Source organism: Camelus bactrianus, chromosome 24, assembly GCF_048773025.1.
Source record: "Camelus bactrianus isolate YW-2024 breed Bactrian camel chromosome 24, ASM4877302v1, whole genome shotgun sequence".
Lineage (NCBI taxonomy): Eukaryota > Metazoa > Chordata > Mammalia > Artiodactyla > Camelidae > Camelus > Camelus bactrianus.
Genome location: NC_133562.1, coordinates 15157527 through 15172446, shown reverse-complemented (window position 1 = coordinate 15172446; position 14920 = coordinate 15157527). Strand labels below are relative to the sequence as shown.

Here is a 14920-nt window from a genome sequence, read left to right as displayed (position 1 = left end):
ACATTGTAATAACGCACTTGCTGTGTCTAATTCACCAGCCTGTCTCCTCCATTAAAATGAAAACCCCTCGAAGGCAAGGGTGCAATTTTATTCATCGTGGTATCTTCTGTGTTTACCGTGTTGTTGGGTCTATAACAAATACTTAACATACGCTTGACGAGTGAATAAACAAAGGTCACAGGAGACAGGCGTTGCTTTGGTGGCCAGCATAGCTGAATGGTTAAACTCTAGAGTCAGATCTCGTGGGGTCTGAATCTCAGCTCTACCTTTGAAATGCTGTGTGACCCTGAAATTTTCACTTGACTTCTCTGCACTTCATTCTGTTCATCGGTAAAATTTTAGTAATAGAAACTTGCTTTATCAGCTAGTTTCACTGTGGAACACATCACCCCAACAACTAAACGGCAGCCATTTATTTAACTCAGTTTCTGCGGGTCAATAATTCGGGCTATGTTAGCTCTTCTAACCGTCTGGGCTGAGGTCAGACATACATCTGAGGTCGGTTATCAAGTCAACTGGGGAGTGGCCTGGTCCGTGTCGTATCTCATCTGCCAGCAGGCCAACCTGGGCTTTTCCCCACGGCGGCTGGCAGGGCTCAAAGGAGAGTGCATATATACACGGTCTCTTGAGGCTCATATTTGGAGTTGGCACGATGTCCCCTCCAGCACATTCTGTTGGTCAAAGCAAGTCACAAGGACAACTCACATTCAAAGGGTGGGGAAAGCAGCAAAGCCGCCTTCCTGGGGAAGGATGGAGACTGGGGCTATTTTTACAACCTACCAGACTCTCATAGAATTAGCAAAAGGATCAGGAAAACGAAACATCTAAAGGATTCAGACTGGTGTCCTCCACACAAGCAGTGAGCCCAGTGAGTACGGGCTATCATTACTCCGCTTGAGGTTGTCAGGAGAACTAGGTGGGATTCCTATATGCAGAGAACCAAGGCCTCTCGTAAGAGCATCAGCACTGTGGGTGTAAGTGCGTTGTGTTCAGAAAACAGCTAACAGTAAGCTTCCCAGAAGCACCAGAATCTTGGGAACCCTGGATGCTGGCCAAGGGGTTGGGTTTGACCAGGGGGCAACAGTAAACCGTTGGCTTTTGACTAAATGCTGAACGATAGGGCTGTTTCTTGTCTTTCCTTATTATTTCAGATTTTTTGTTCTTTAGTAAGCTTCTTGATGCTAATGGTATTGTGGTATCTCCCGTCATATCTACCTAAGATTCAAGATAAAACACTAGAACCCTATGAGCTTCATCTGAATTTTGCCACTCTCTGGCTTTGGGGAGCCAAGATGTCCTTCCTTACTCAATTTTATGGTCAAATGGAATAATATCTCTCCTTCCACCCATTTTACAATGGTGGCAATTCGAAAGATCAGGACACAGGAAGTAGTATTTACAAGGGAAACAAGCACAGAGGAGGCCTGGCTGTGATGTTTGTATCACTGGGGGATAACTCATAAATCTTACGCAGAAAAGTCGAAGACGAGAAAAATAAAGTTTTGATGTGGCTGCTCGTTCATGTTGGGCAGCAGACACTTCTTGAGCCACTCTGAAGGTAATCTTGAGTTTGCCTAGTCTGGTGAGATGGTCCTGAGTGACCAGAGCCAGTGATGTACCTGGGTCCCCACCACCCTGGAGGCTGACCCGGCCCGCTCAGAGCTGGTGGCAGCTCTAGTTAGACTGCTCAGAGGGAGCAGACTCAGCCTCTTCCCACTGTACACAGTTTAAATGCAGATTCACTGATGAATAATTTTGATCATTCTGTCCAAGTATGAAGACAGCTTGAATGAGACGCCTACAAGATCATATTTAATTTTTTTATAAGACAATTCCGGCTTCTCTTAGACCATGTGAAATCCATCCTGCTGAGTCCTCTTGACTAGTCACGTCCTTCCTGCCATTTTAAAAACAATAGTGGCAGAGATGCAAGCTGCTGGTAGTGCTCAGCAGGACAGATCAAACACACAGATGCAATTTCTGTACGTTGAACAGTGAAGTGGGATAAAATTCAAACACTTACAGTCGCTTAGTAGCTAGCATCTGATTGCTGCAAATTGAATCTTTCATCACGGGATTTATTGTAAAGGGTGTCATATCATTTGTGAGTTCTGCAATAATTTCAGTCAAAGTGCCAGGGCAAGATAAGGGACGTGTGCGATTTACAGGATATAAATGCTAGTTTATGCAGATTCTGAACAAAAAAACATTTTATTATCAACATTCTTTCTCTAATTGCTTACAAAATAGCCATACTTTTCATTTTTCTCTGATTTCTGAACATTCTCAAATTGTGTAACTTTAAAATCCAGAAGGAAACAGCGTTGTCACTTGAACAGCTGTTTCAAAACTGCCCCCCTCAACCCCCTCTTCTCCTTTCACTCTCATTGATAAATAAGCATTAAAATTACAGGTAGTTAAAATTTTGGAAATGTGGCTTTTATATTGTTTGGAAACTACAAAGGTCTAGTAATCATAATTACTGATCAATATATCCTATTAGTAAATATGTATTTTATATATATATATTATTATTCAAGGCTAAGATATTGTGAGGTCTACAAAACATACCTGAATTTCTAGTTCCTTTATGATAGAATGGAATGATGGCAACAATTTAAATGATCAATACTCTTATTCACCTTTGGATTTAGTTCCAAATACTTCATTGGAAGCTCATAAATGATCAACACCCAAAGTGTACTGTACAAATTGTACTTTGCATGTATGAGAGTTTGTGACACTTCACATACTTGATAGCTTTAATTGCTAATGAAACAGAACCCCCAAAAGGCACTGAATTACAGCCACACAGTCTTCCTATTCAAGACCTAAATAAGGGACATTAAAAAAAAAAAAACAGTAGGGCCAGAAGATTTGGATAATCTGTTCTCTTTCTTTCCCTTGCTCTAATAAAAAAAAAATCATTTTCTATTATTTCACTATGTATTGGGGCTTTTTTAGTGTAAATATGAATATGAGAATGCAGCGCCCCAGCAAGATCTGAATAAAGTAGTCTTACTCTCAGATAATCTAGGACCTTGATAGAGAAAAGCCCTTGTGAGGGATAAATGCTTCCGTGTGATTCTTCTTCATCTATTTAAGAGTAAATATCCCATATGCATGTTTATGTCTAGCACTCTAAATGGGGAATTCCCTATTTCTGAACCAAAGAATTTTCAGATTTCCCCCCTCCCTTCAGCAGGTGTCTTTCCATCTCTCACCAATCAAAGAAGAAGATAAAAAGGCAGCCTTTCAGTGGTGCCCTGATGTGTATTTTAATAAGTTTACTGATCAGAGCACATAGAAATTAGAATGAATCATGTTCCTATATTTAATACCAAACAAAACTCAATTTAATGTATGTCCAGCTTTCATCCATGTTCATTTTATTCAAGGGCATACCTTCCTTTTTCTGCTGCTTTTTTTTTTCTTTCTTTCTTGGACACCTCCAGCCCCCACTGACAACCAAAATGCAGGGCTATAAATGTAAGGGCGCAATACATCACGAGATAAGTCTAGAGAACGTGTCCTCTACCAAAATGCACATGAATCTCTGGTACAGCTAAAATTCCAGAGTCATGCTGGGGTTCGTTTTGCATGCTAAGCAGGGTCAAAAATGTGAGCTCTCTGTGACCAACCCTGTATACCAGATGAGCTCCAAAGTTGAAAGGTTACATTGCAGCTGAGGTTCTTAGCACTTGATTCTACCTCCTGCAAATCGAAGACTCCTAACTGAAAGACAAATCTGACAATAGGATAATCTTCCAATTAAAAAAAAATGGGACTTCTGAACCCTTATTGTTGGGAAGAGCTGACAGAGAAGTTCAGCGATGGTTGTATAACCAGACAAAATGATGGAGAAAAGATGTTTTCCAGCAAGACCATAAGGCTTGAATAGTGCAGGGAAACAGATGTAAAGGAAAGGGTTGTCCTCTGTTCTGTCTACCACCTCTCCTTCCACCCACCACCCTCCCCCCGATTGTACACTCAGCCATTCATCTCTCAGGCAAGGGCTCCTGACTTCCAAGTCAGACTCAAACCCCAGATACCAAGGCACTATAAAGTGGCATCGTGGCATACTTTGAGATCAGACGGTTTCTGCATTTCATCGTGAGAGGGGAGGTGGTGGGGGGGTGAAAGGGAAAAGCAGCATACCAATGTAGTAAAATCTGGAAACAACAGCACATATACAGACACACACAAAAAGTTTGCATATTGCACAGAGCGCTTGAAGATCATAAATCTATGCATGAGAAAGATGTAGTGGAAATTTTGGGGGGGATTAGAGTTTATTTTTGTCATCTCTGTGAGACAGCTACTCATTCATCCAGATCACAGCTAAGAAAAAAGCTGGTCACAGAAATTAGCAGTTTCAGCTCAGCAGCGAAGTCGCCAGCCTGTGAAGGCAGAGAGAAATTGACTAATTAGCAATGCGCACTAAAACTTGACGGTTCTTTATAGAGAGAGAGAAGAGAGAGGGAGAGAGAGGGAGCGGGAGGGAGGGGGGGCTCGCTTTTTCCCCTTCTTTCTTCCAAAGATGTTTGAAATCGCAGTCATTTACGCTCGACAATTTTTACAATAGCCTTGAGCCATAATTTTGCGAGTCTCTCCAGCATCCATCCCCCTGTATGGTCTCTCTCTACTGGCCAAGCACGACCGTTTCTCTCCCCAACCGTGGATTTCCTATTACTCTCGTTACGACTCACTGAGCCCCAGGCCCAAGGATAATGATGTGTTGTTTCTTGGTAGCATAATTTGTCACACGTACATTTTTTCTTCTTCTTCTCTTGCAGAAAGCTCTGCTCCCTCTCTCTCTCTCCCTCTCTCTCCCTCTCTCTCTCCCTCTCTCTTTCTCTCTTTTCTCCCTCTCCTACATTTTCTTGCTGTTGCTAATTCATGGTGATCAAATGATGTACGACAAAATAAATTGTAAAGAGTGACTGCCTGGAGTTGGGAACCAGAAGGTGTCCCCCCCCCAAGGAGAGAGCAAACCTTTAAAAAGGAAGGACAATTGATTTTGGGGGGGGAGCTTAAGTGAGCCTTGACTTTGCAGCTGGTTGAAAGCAGGTAAGTTTCTGGCCTTGTGTCTGCCTTGTGTGTATTTTGTTCTGTCTTTTGGGTAGTTGGCGGGGGGGGAGGGACGGGGAGGGAGTCTTTCAGAGGGGTTGGGGGGGTGACTGTGTGGCAGACGCTCATAAAGAATAAAACTCCTATTGCAAGAAATAAGCAGATGAAGGAGAAAGGCAAGGGAAGAGAACAAGAAGGAAGGGGAGCAGGGAAAGATGGGGGGGAAGACAACGAAGCGGGGAGAGCGAGAGAGGTATGACCGGGTCCACTTAAAGGGAGAGACTCAGGGAGATGTTTCAGAAAAGCCAGAGCTTTGGGGGCGGGGGGGGGGGTGCTGCCGGGGGAGGGAGCTCGCGGGAGATGAGGGTCCACCTGGAACGGGATGATAAAGTGAGTGGAGAGGAGCCCAGTCCGGTGTAAATAGGAAGCCGGCGATCCAGGACCGGCGCCAGGCAGGGCAGAGTGAGCCGCAGTGGAAGGGGCAGGTCCGGCGGGATCCCTCTGAGCCGGGCGGCGGCGGCGGCTCTCCCCGAACGGCGGGCGCGCGGGCGGGATGTGGGCAGAGGGTCCCTTTCTGCTCGGCCCTGGAAGGTGCAATTACAGGTTAAGGACCTGGCGTATCGATCTCGCCTCGCCTCCCCCATCCTGCCCTCCTCTGCCTAGATGCGGGCGGCTCAGACTTCTCACAGAAGTAGTTCCAGGGCTGGGGGAGTTGGGGTGCCCGAGTGGGGGGCCTCTGGGGGCTGTGCCCAAAGGCTCTGAAGGAAGCCAGGGCTTCGGTCAGCGACGCGGGGTGGGGTGCAGAGACCTGGCACAGAACTGCGCACCTCCCTCCCCACTGGTCAGCCTCCACCCCCTCCCCCAACACCTGCCAGTTAACTTGAACTTCTCATAGTTACTGGAGTTAAAGCCACTGCGCCTGGTGCCCGAGAGGGAGAGCCGTCCACACGAGTCCCTCCGGGCCTCCTGGCTCTTGCTCTAAACCCTCCCCAGTAGCCCTGCTTCTTACCCCCGCCTCATCTTCCTGGGCGCCCCGGGGCCAGGGCAGAGGGGAGACACGCCTGAACTTACGCGCTTTGAAATGCGGGGCGGGGGGGTCGGGGGAGCGGGGGTCTGGGTGGAGGGGACTGAAGGGATTCTCCTGCCAGGTTTAAAGGCGTCTCTGGAAAATTAGCAAAACTGAGTGGTGACGGGGAAGCCAACAGTTTGCGAAGCAGGGAAGCAGGCAGGGCCAGGGTGAGGGAAATGAGCTAGAATTGATAAGGACAGCTCCCGCCTCTGCCGAGTCCACTGAGCTGGTCCTCACCGCGCTCCGCTGCACTTTCCCGGGAGAAGAAAGGGCTTTATCTGCTTCCTCAGACTATTAGCCTAGGAGTTTCTCGGGGCAGCACGGATAATCGAAAGGGTTCCCAGCTTTTGAAGAGCTAGGAATCGCCCGCCCACACGCTTCTGAGGCCCCCTTTTCCACCCCCTAAAACTGGACCAACTGCGAAAAGCAAAGCTGCTGCCACACATAGACCTGGAAGCTCCGCCGACGGTCGCCTCCGCGCTTTCGGGGCACCCCCGGCTCCCCACTCTCTGGCCTTGCCCTGCCTCCGGCCTGGCATGGACACAAGCCCACGAGGTGTCTCGGCCTCAGCCGCCACTTGGCCGTCGCTGCTGCCACCGCTGTCGCTGCCAAGAGGCGAGCCGGGGTGGTTTTAGGAAAGTGAGGGACGAAGTGTGTGGGCGGTGGCGACAGGAGTAGCAGGAGCAGAACGGGCACCCGGACCCCAGGCAGGGCCCTTCTGGTGGCGCTCTCGGATCCAGCGCCTTGAGACCTGCCTCCTAGGGTCTGGGTCCGGAGGCCAAGCTGAGCACTGATTGTTGTTCTTCGCCCTCCCCTCCCCTCCACACCCTTCCCCACCCCGACCACACCCCACCCCCTCCACTACCCTTCTCCCCTCCCGCCCATCCCCCACCCCTGTCTGCCAGGTTGGAGGAGGGTTTAAAGCAGGTGCGCCGAGTCAGCTCGCCATGTCCAGATCCGGGGACAGGACCTCCACCTTCGACCCCAGCCACAGCGACAACCTGCTGCACGGCCTCAACCTGCTGTGGAGGAAGCAGCTGTTTTGCGACGTGACCCTGACGGCCCAGGGCCAGCAGTTCCACTGCCACAAGGCCGTGCTGGCCTCCTGCTCGCAGTACTTCCGATCGCTCTTCTCCAGTCACCCCCCTCTCGGGGGAGGGGTCGGCGGCCAGGACGGCCTGGGGGCCCCCAAGGACCAGCAGCAGCAGCCGCCGCAGCAGCAGCCCCCACAACAGCAGCCGCCGCCGCCGCAGGAGGAGCCCGGCACTCCTTCCTCCTCCCCCGACGACAAGCTGCTGACCAGTCCCCGGGCCATCAACAACCTGGTGCTGCAGGGCTGCTCGTCCATCGGGCTGCGCCTGGTGCTCGAGTACCTCTACACGGCCAACGTGACCCTGTCCCTGGACACGGTGGAGGAGGTGCTGTCGGTCAGCAAGATCTTGCACATCCCCCAGGTCACCAAGCTCTGCGTGCAGTTCCTCAACGACCAGATCTCGGTGCAGAACTACAAGCAGGTGTGCAAGATCGCCGCGCTGCACGGCCTGGAGGAGACCAAGAAGCTGGCCAACAAGTACCTGGTGGAGGATGTGCTGCTGCTCAACTTCGAGGAGATGCGCGCCCTGCTGGACTCGCTGCCGCCCCCCGTGGAGTCGGAGCTGGCGCTCTTCCAGATGTCCGTGCTGTGGCTGGAGCACGACCGCGAGACCCGCATGCAGTACGCGCCCGACCTCATGAAGCGCCTCCGCTTCGCGCTCATCCCGGCCCCCGAGCTGGTGGAGCGGGTCCAGTCCGTGGATTTCATGCGCACCGACCCGGTCTGCCAGAAGCTGCTGCTGGACGCCATGAACTACCACCTGATGCCCTTCAGGCAGCACTGCAGGCAGAGCCTGGCCAGCAGGTAGGAGACAACAAAGAGGAGGTGGGGGGAGCCCCAGAGGCCGGAGGGAGGGGAGGGGGCAGGGGAGAGGAGGAGAGAGGTGGGCTAGGCGGGAGGCTCCCACAGGCTGAAAACAAACGAAAACACAATTCAGACTGTGTGGGGAAAGTTGATTTCAGTCCCGAAAAGGTCAACAGGAAATTGGCCCCACAGCATCTCTGAGCGCTAGGAAGCCCACGTTCTCAGTATCCCTAGAGCGGGAAACGTGGGACTCCTGGACTGAACTGACAAGCAGGTGGGGCCAAAGGCCAGGCAGTTAGAAGTGCAGCTTTGGAACCCTTTCCATCCGGTCTTCCCTCTGCATCTCCAAATGAGCTTGCTTAAGGAAAAGGATTCTGTGATGAGAAGTCCCCACCCTACTCCACCTCTTTCCTGCCTTGGGCAAGCAGAAGTGCCTGGAGACGCTCAAGGAGGAAAGCTTTCCTTCTTTCTGTCTGACACTCAAGTTATTTTTTGCTTTGCAGCGACTGGGGTTTGCTCCCTTTGGAGGCTAGAGCTCTGAAGGGCTTTGTCTGTTCCGGTCGCTATTGGAAATTCTGGCATCCCATACCCAGGCTAACTTTTCTATCTCGTGAAAAGCAAAACCTTTCCTTTTCACTTATAAAGGGGAGCAGAGCGAGAGGTTTCAGGGTTTCAGAGTGAATCCTGCCAAGTAGCTCCCATCTCAAAGGGAGCAGTTGAAAACTGAGAGGAGGGGAGTCGGCGAGCTCCAGTTAGTTCTGTGTGCCTGCTCTGAGGTCACAAAGAAGTTGGAGACTTCTTGTTGTTGTTACTATTTGGAACGTGTCTTGGGTGTGAATTGAAGGTAGGATTTCATGTCAAAGGGGAAAGAGAAACAATGCCTTTTTAAAATGCTGCTGAGATTCTTTTCACAAGACTGTAGGAATTGACAATAGTGTTTTGTTGGCTCCAATTTTAAAACCTTTCTTAATGAGCCCTGGCAGAGGGTTGCTTTCTCTTTTTAGACAAGAGCAGAGGTATCATCCCAGTTTCCCATGGTAAAGCATCATCGTAAGTGCAGATGCCAGGCTACCCCAGTCTCATCCACCTAAGTGTTTTGTTAGAAAGAACATGGTTTAAAAATCCATCATGGCCTTTTCCCATTCAGAAGGACGTCTAAAATCTGGGGTCCACTTCCTGCAGCCTCATGGAATTAAATGTTTATTTTTCTCCATCCTGATGTTTCTACCAGACGTAGGTAACTGAAGTTTTAAGAAATTGGAACCTATTCTCTACAGTTGTTTAGGGAGCACTGGGGTTCAGGTGAGGCCCATGGGAGGCATGGGAAATCTTGAACTTAGAAATCTTGTAAGCTGATTTGTCTAATATTTGTGAGAAGCAAATGAATGAATTGTGGTATTAGAAGATGCCAGTAAGACACCAGCACAAGCAAGAATCCAAACTCGTGTGCTTGCATAGTGAACACAGGCGTCCAAGTGACAACAAGAACGTGGATTGTAGTTTCATTTTGTAGGAGTTTCCCATTTGTCTAAAGATCAAAATGCTAAGCTTAGTGTGATGGGCAAAGTCACCACCTCAATGGGCATTGGTGCTTAATATTCTATTACTTTAACTTTTATAACTTTTAAGTGACTTCCAAGTCTACTTCATTTAGCATATATCATACATATTCAGTTATAGTCCTAAGCATACATTTATTCATATTTTTAAAACATTTATACAATCTAGTATACATTCAGAAACCCAAAAGGGTAATAAAGCTAAAATTTAACTTGTTCTAAGAGTAATTTGGAGGAATGAGTATTATAAATTTGACCCAGTAAATAATTTCTGAAGCCCTCAATGCACTTTTATCTAAGAAGTATGTCCTAGGCTTCAGAGTTAGAAGACTTTCAAAATGCAAAATCCATTTTCCTACATCCGTCTGGATTCAGCACACCAGCTGGGGCCTGCTGGCTCTGTCCTGGTGGCTGGCTGAGATACCAGGCTGCCTGGCTCCGTGACGACACCTTCCAGCTTCACTGGGCCATATCATTTGAAGGATATGTAGTGCTGTCTGACCACTGAATGCTTACAAGTGTCATGGATGCTGCAAGAATCTGATACTTCTGCGGTAGGAAGAAAACTGTTATTTTCCTTTAAAAGCGGAAGATGCAGAAAATAGTGCGTGTGAACCTGTTGTTGATCTCAAAGTAATTTAATTTAGATTTCGTTCTATTGTTGGTAACAGTAGCATTTTAATTTTAGGGACTAATTACATCCTTCCAATTTTAATTCACAGAAAGAATGCAAGAATAACCATCCAGATCTTAACTTTAGTGCAGACAAAAATGCTGTAAGTTGCAACCAGTAGTATTATATCGGCCCATTTATTATAGCATCAGCGTGCTATAAAAATGTTCTCTCAGCCTCACATGTAGTTTAACAGAGGGATAAATGTGTTAAACAATTGTTTTTGAAATCGCATCACTTTTATTGAAGACGATTGAATGGAAGAGCATTGCATTTATTACTTTTTATCCACCTGTAGTTTCTAAAGTCTATATATGAAAGAGTTCCTCAAATTCAGAGGAGTTGGAAAATTAAAATTGGCCAGTCTGTTGGAATAAGTTCAAAATATAAGCAAATAGGATAACTTCAAAGGGAATTTATTTATTTAAGAGTATGTTAGCTATAGAAATATAGGGCTATTTATATAATAACAATATTTTAAGCATGTTTTTTCAAATTAAGTAATTCTGAATTTTTATTAAGTCTAGAAAAATAAAGCAAGCCAAGCATACTTTATAAATACTCAAATTAATTTAATTCTTGCCCTGGTTGTCTAATTTTTCTGACTATGCCGTTTATGCTTAGATTCATATTTTATTTTAGCAAACTAAGCATTAAGGATTTTAAAAAATAAGAGACTTATTATCTTATATTCAAATATATACATAACTAAATGAAGATAACAGGACTTGGACAAAAATTAAAATATTTGAAGTCTTACTCCTTAATTATTTTCATTTTATTTTATTGCAAGAAATGGGACACTTAAGAAATAAGTTTTCGAAAAAGCTTCTGGGAGAGTCATTATTAAAGGCTTCTAAAGCACAAAAATAAAATTTAATAAAGTGACACGACGTGCAACATTTAGTGCGTTAAAAAGTAAATATCAGAAGACTTACAGTCAAGTTTAGCTTAAGTAACCCAAAAAAGTTTTTTTATTTGTATTAAAAATTTTTTTTACATAATTTAATAACTGTCCCAAATAAATCATTTGGACTTCGTTAACTAACTTCTCTTTTACTTTTTCACTGCATCACCCACAATGTAACAGTTAAATAAATGTTCATTGAAAGCTGAAGGAACTAAGATTCAAAAGAAGAAAATCTCAGGGTTACATTTTACGAATATGTTCTTCAATCTACCTTCTTTTTTCCCATAACAATAGTCTATTGAGGCTCCTCCAGGAAGACACCTGTAATAGAAAAGCATTCGTAAAAATAATTATATTTTTTAAACATTTAATCACCAGCCATTATAGTCCCATATACAGTCCTATATTGAAGTGTATAGTTTTCAAGAGATTATATTTTACAGAAGATAGAGGACTACCTTACAAAGATTTCCCTTTCTGCAAAATAGTCTATTTAAAGATTTCACATAAATTAATGTAAAAATCTATTCAAACATCAGGAATACTAATTATCTATTTGCTGAAATGACTTGCAGTGCTTAAAATGCCATTAGATTTCCTTAAGGCATAGTTTTAATTCCTGGTTTTGGTGCTTAGAAAGTGTTTCTTTCAATGTAGGACAATATTTTCTGTGGTTTTCTTCCTAAGACCTGAATAACAACCTTAACAAAGCAAACTAATCTCAAATCCATGCATCCTCTAAATTGTAACTTCCCTTTATATCAATTTGATACCCTCAGATAAGAAGTTGTTATGTAGTTAGATTTTGTATCCGAAATCACTCAACCATTCAGAATACAATTTGTTTATTATCTGAAACAGGACCATTGATTACAAAATTATGTCACAAGTATGGGAGCCAAGTAGTTACATCCTACAATCAGAAGCCAGTTAGAGTAAATCTTAGTGCATTGCATTAGCTTAGAGAACTTACTGACAATAGTGGACATGTTCAGATTATAACCCATGCTTGTAATTTTTTCCGTAATTATGAACACATTGAGGCACACTCATTACCTCAGCTAATTTCAAAGTATCTCAGTTTTCTTAACTTAAAAATACAGTGAAAAAAATGTTACTTTATTTACAATAGTTACTTTATATCAGGTGATACTCTAAGCATTTTACAAACATTAACTTATTTAATGCTCATAACAGCCCTAAGGGGTGGGTACTATCATTTGCTTCATTTTATGGGAAAATTGATGCACAGAGAAGTTAAGCATTTTGCCCGTGGTTGCACAGCTGCTAAGTGGTAGAACCAAAGTCTGAGCCCAAGCAGTGTGTCTCTTGAGTCTGTGTTCTCATCCACGGTGTTCTGCTTCTTACTGTGAGCCTCTACTCTAGCATATAACCTGGTGACTGACCTTAGAGCTACACGTAGACTTAAGATTTCCCTTTGGAAAGAAACTTGTGAGGGTTAAATTTCAATGTATCCAACTTTAGAAGAAGTTAAGGAGTGATATTATTCTGGACCAGAGGTCAGCTTTTTATCTTTTTTTTTTTTTCTGAAAAAGGTCAAATAGAAATTGTATTTAGCTTTGGAGTCACACTGTGTCTCTTTTACAACTACTGCACGCTTCCCTAGTAACACAATAAGAGCCATGGACAATATGTAAATGGATAAGCATGGTTGTGTTCAATAAAACTTCATTTGTAAACACTGGAAGTTCATAGAATTTTCACATGTTATGAAATAGTCTTCCTCTTTTGATTCTCTTTGAACATTTGAAAATGTAAAAGCCATTCTGTGTGTGTGGGCTGTATGAAAACAAGAGGCAGGCTGGGTTTGTTCTGTGAGTCATAGTTTGCCAAAACCCATTTTAAGCACTTGGGATAAATCAGTGAACAAAACGGACACAAAATTTTGCCCTTATTCTAGTGGAAAGAATCCCACTGGTCTTCATGCTTCTGTTTGGAAAGAATTCAAATCTAAATGATTCTACCATGCCAAGTTAAAATTTCAGCTTTCCATACTAAGACATAAGAAATCAAATAGTGATCCCAATAAGGTAAATAGTGACTAATTAAAACAATGAATGAGTTGCTCATTTTTTTCAAACATACTGAATATAGAACCAATTCACATAGATTGGTCATCGTTCAGGATAGGCTTTAATACCATGTATATTCTATGTAATGATTTCCAGTAAGAAAATAGAGTAGCCAGGTACACTTAACACACTGCTTTCTGAGATTGACATGCACATATCAAATAAACTAATCTAGGCATATAAATGAACATGTGAACAATTATCTTTCTAAACGTCAACCTGTAACTCCATCTGCTGTGATCAAAGGGCACGTGCTGTCTGGTCTCCTGATTTTTACGTGAATCAGCGGGACTCAGTATGTCCATGGAACCTCCCTGCCTTCTCCAAGGTGGGTACCCTCTGGAGGAGCAGTCATGCTGCCCACGGGTCTGGCTTATGGGTCTTTCTCCCCATCTAGATCAAGTACCTGGCCTTGATCCAAAGATGTGAGCTCAATGTGAATTGGTATTGGTCTTAAATGTAATTGTGGTGGACGCTTAGGATTTGGTTCAGTTTAATGTGAATTGACAAAGCCAGTGGGAGATAAAAATGGAGGTAATTTTAGAGATAATTACACACACACACACACACACACATACACACATAACTGCTGTTTGCCAATAATAGTAGCAGCCATCACTAATTGAGCACCCATCACTAATTGAGCACCCACCATGAATGAACTTGACATATTACTTACATTCGTTCTAGTCCTTTCAATCTTCTTAAATGTTAGAAAATTGAGACTCAGAGAAAGTAAGTAATTTGTCCAATTATCTGAATAGTGTTGAGTTGGGAGTTAGTTGTCACCCTCTGAAGAATACTCTCATTATGCGTGCATATTGTAAATATGGCTTCTACCAAACGCACACTCTAATTGACACCTCCCATATCTTTGTTTCACCACAGCAGAGTAGTGATTAAAAATTTCAACTCTCTAACGCTTCTTCCAAACCACCCAACCAATGAAGAAGAACGAGAGGACTACGGTAGAAAGCGCAGATTCTTTCCTCCTGGTCTACCAGACTCAATTGTTAGTTCTGAAATCAAGGTTCTAAATAAATAATGAGATTGCTGAGATTTATCACTATGATACTGACTTACTAAAAACAGGTTGAGCCAGTATATTTTAAATAAATCACTAAAAATAAGAACTTTCAGTTTAACTGTGAAAAATAATTGTGAGAATTTAAAAAAAAAAAAAAAAGCCTTGGAGTTTGAATTTGAACCAAGAGTTTTTCCCCCTAGATTTCTGTGCACTGGAGTACTCGAGTGCTGTCGGCTTTGTTCCTTGAAGACAATGAAAAGCTATTCACGTTGGTGAAAGTTACAGGTGATAAATACAACAGGTAGAAGCCAGCTTTATTAAAATGCCCATATGTTTTAAGTAACATAAAATAAGACTACTCTCATTGGAAGTTTATTCTGTTTATATTTTGTCTTAAGAAAATCATTTTTTTAATTTTTAAAAAGTAAAAAAAATATAATTTTTATTGAAATACCACCAGTTACAATGTGTCAATTTCTGGTGTACAGCACAATGTCCCAGTCATGCATATACATACGTATATTCATTAAGAAAGTCATTTTAACAATTGCTATGCTGTAATGTTTATGCCTTCTATCATTCATTTAGAATTTCAGACAATATATTCATTGTTATGTCCCCT

At 43.9% G+C, this 14920-nt stretch overlaps 1 protein-coding gene across 2 annotated transcripts in view; it reads left to right on the top strand.

Moving 5' to 3' along the window:
- The window catches only part of KLHL14 (kelch like family member 14), a 180616-nt gene that overhangs the window by 90120 nt on the left and 75576 nt on the right, over nt 1-14920 (top strand). The window contains exons 1-2 of one of the 2 annotated variants that reach the window (XM_010946837.3): nt 4394-5070; nt 7045-8036. In XM_010946837.3, coding sequence (XP_010945139.2) covers nt 7087-8036 — 950 coding nt within the window. In that variant the 5' untranslated portion in view covers nt 4394-5070; nt 7045-7086. Of the gene's footprint in view, nt 1-4393; nt 5071-7044; nt 8037-14920 lie in introns of those variants that run through there. The other variant, XM_045510487.2, reaches the window with a different exon arrangement.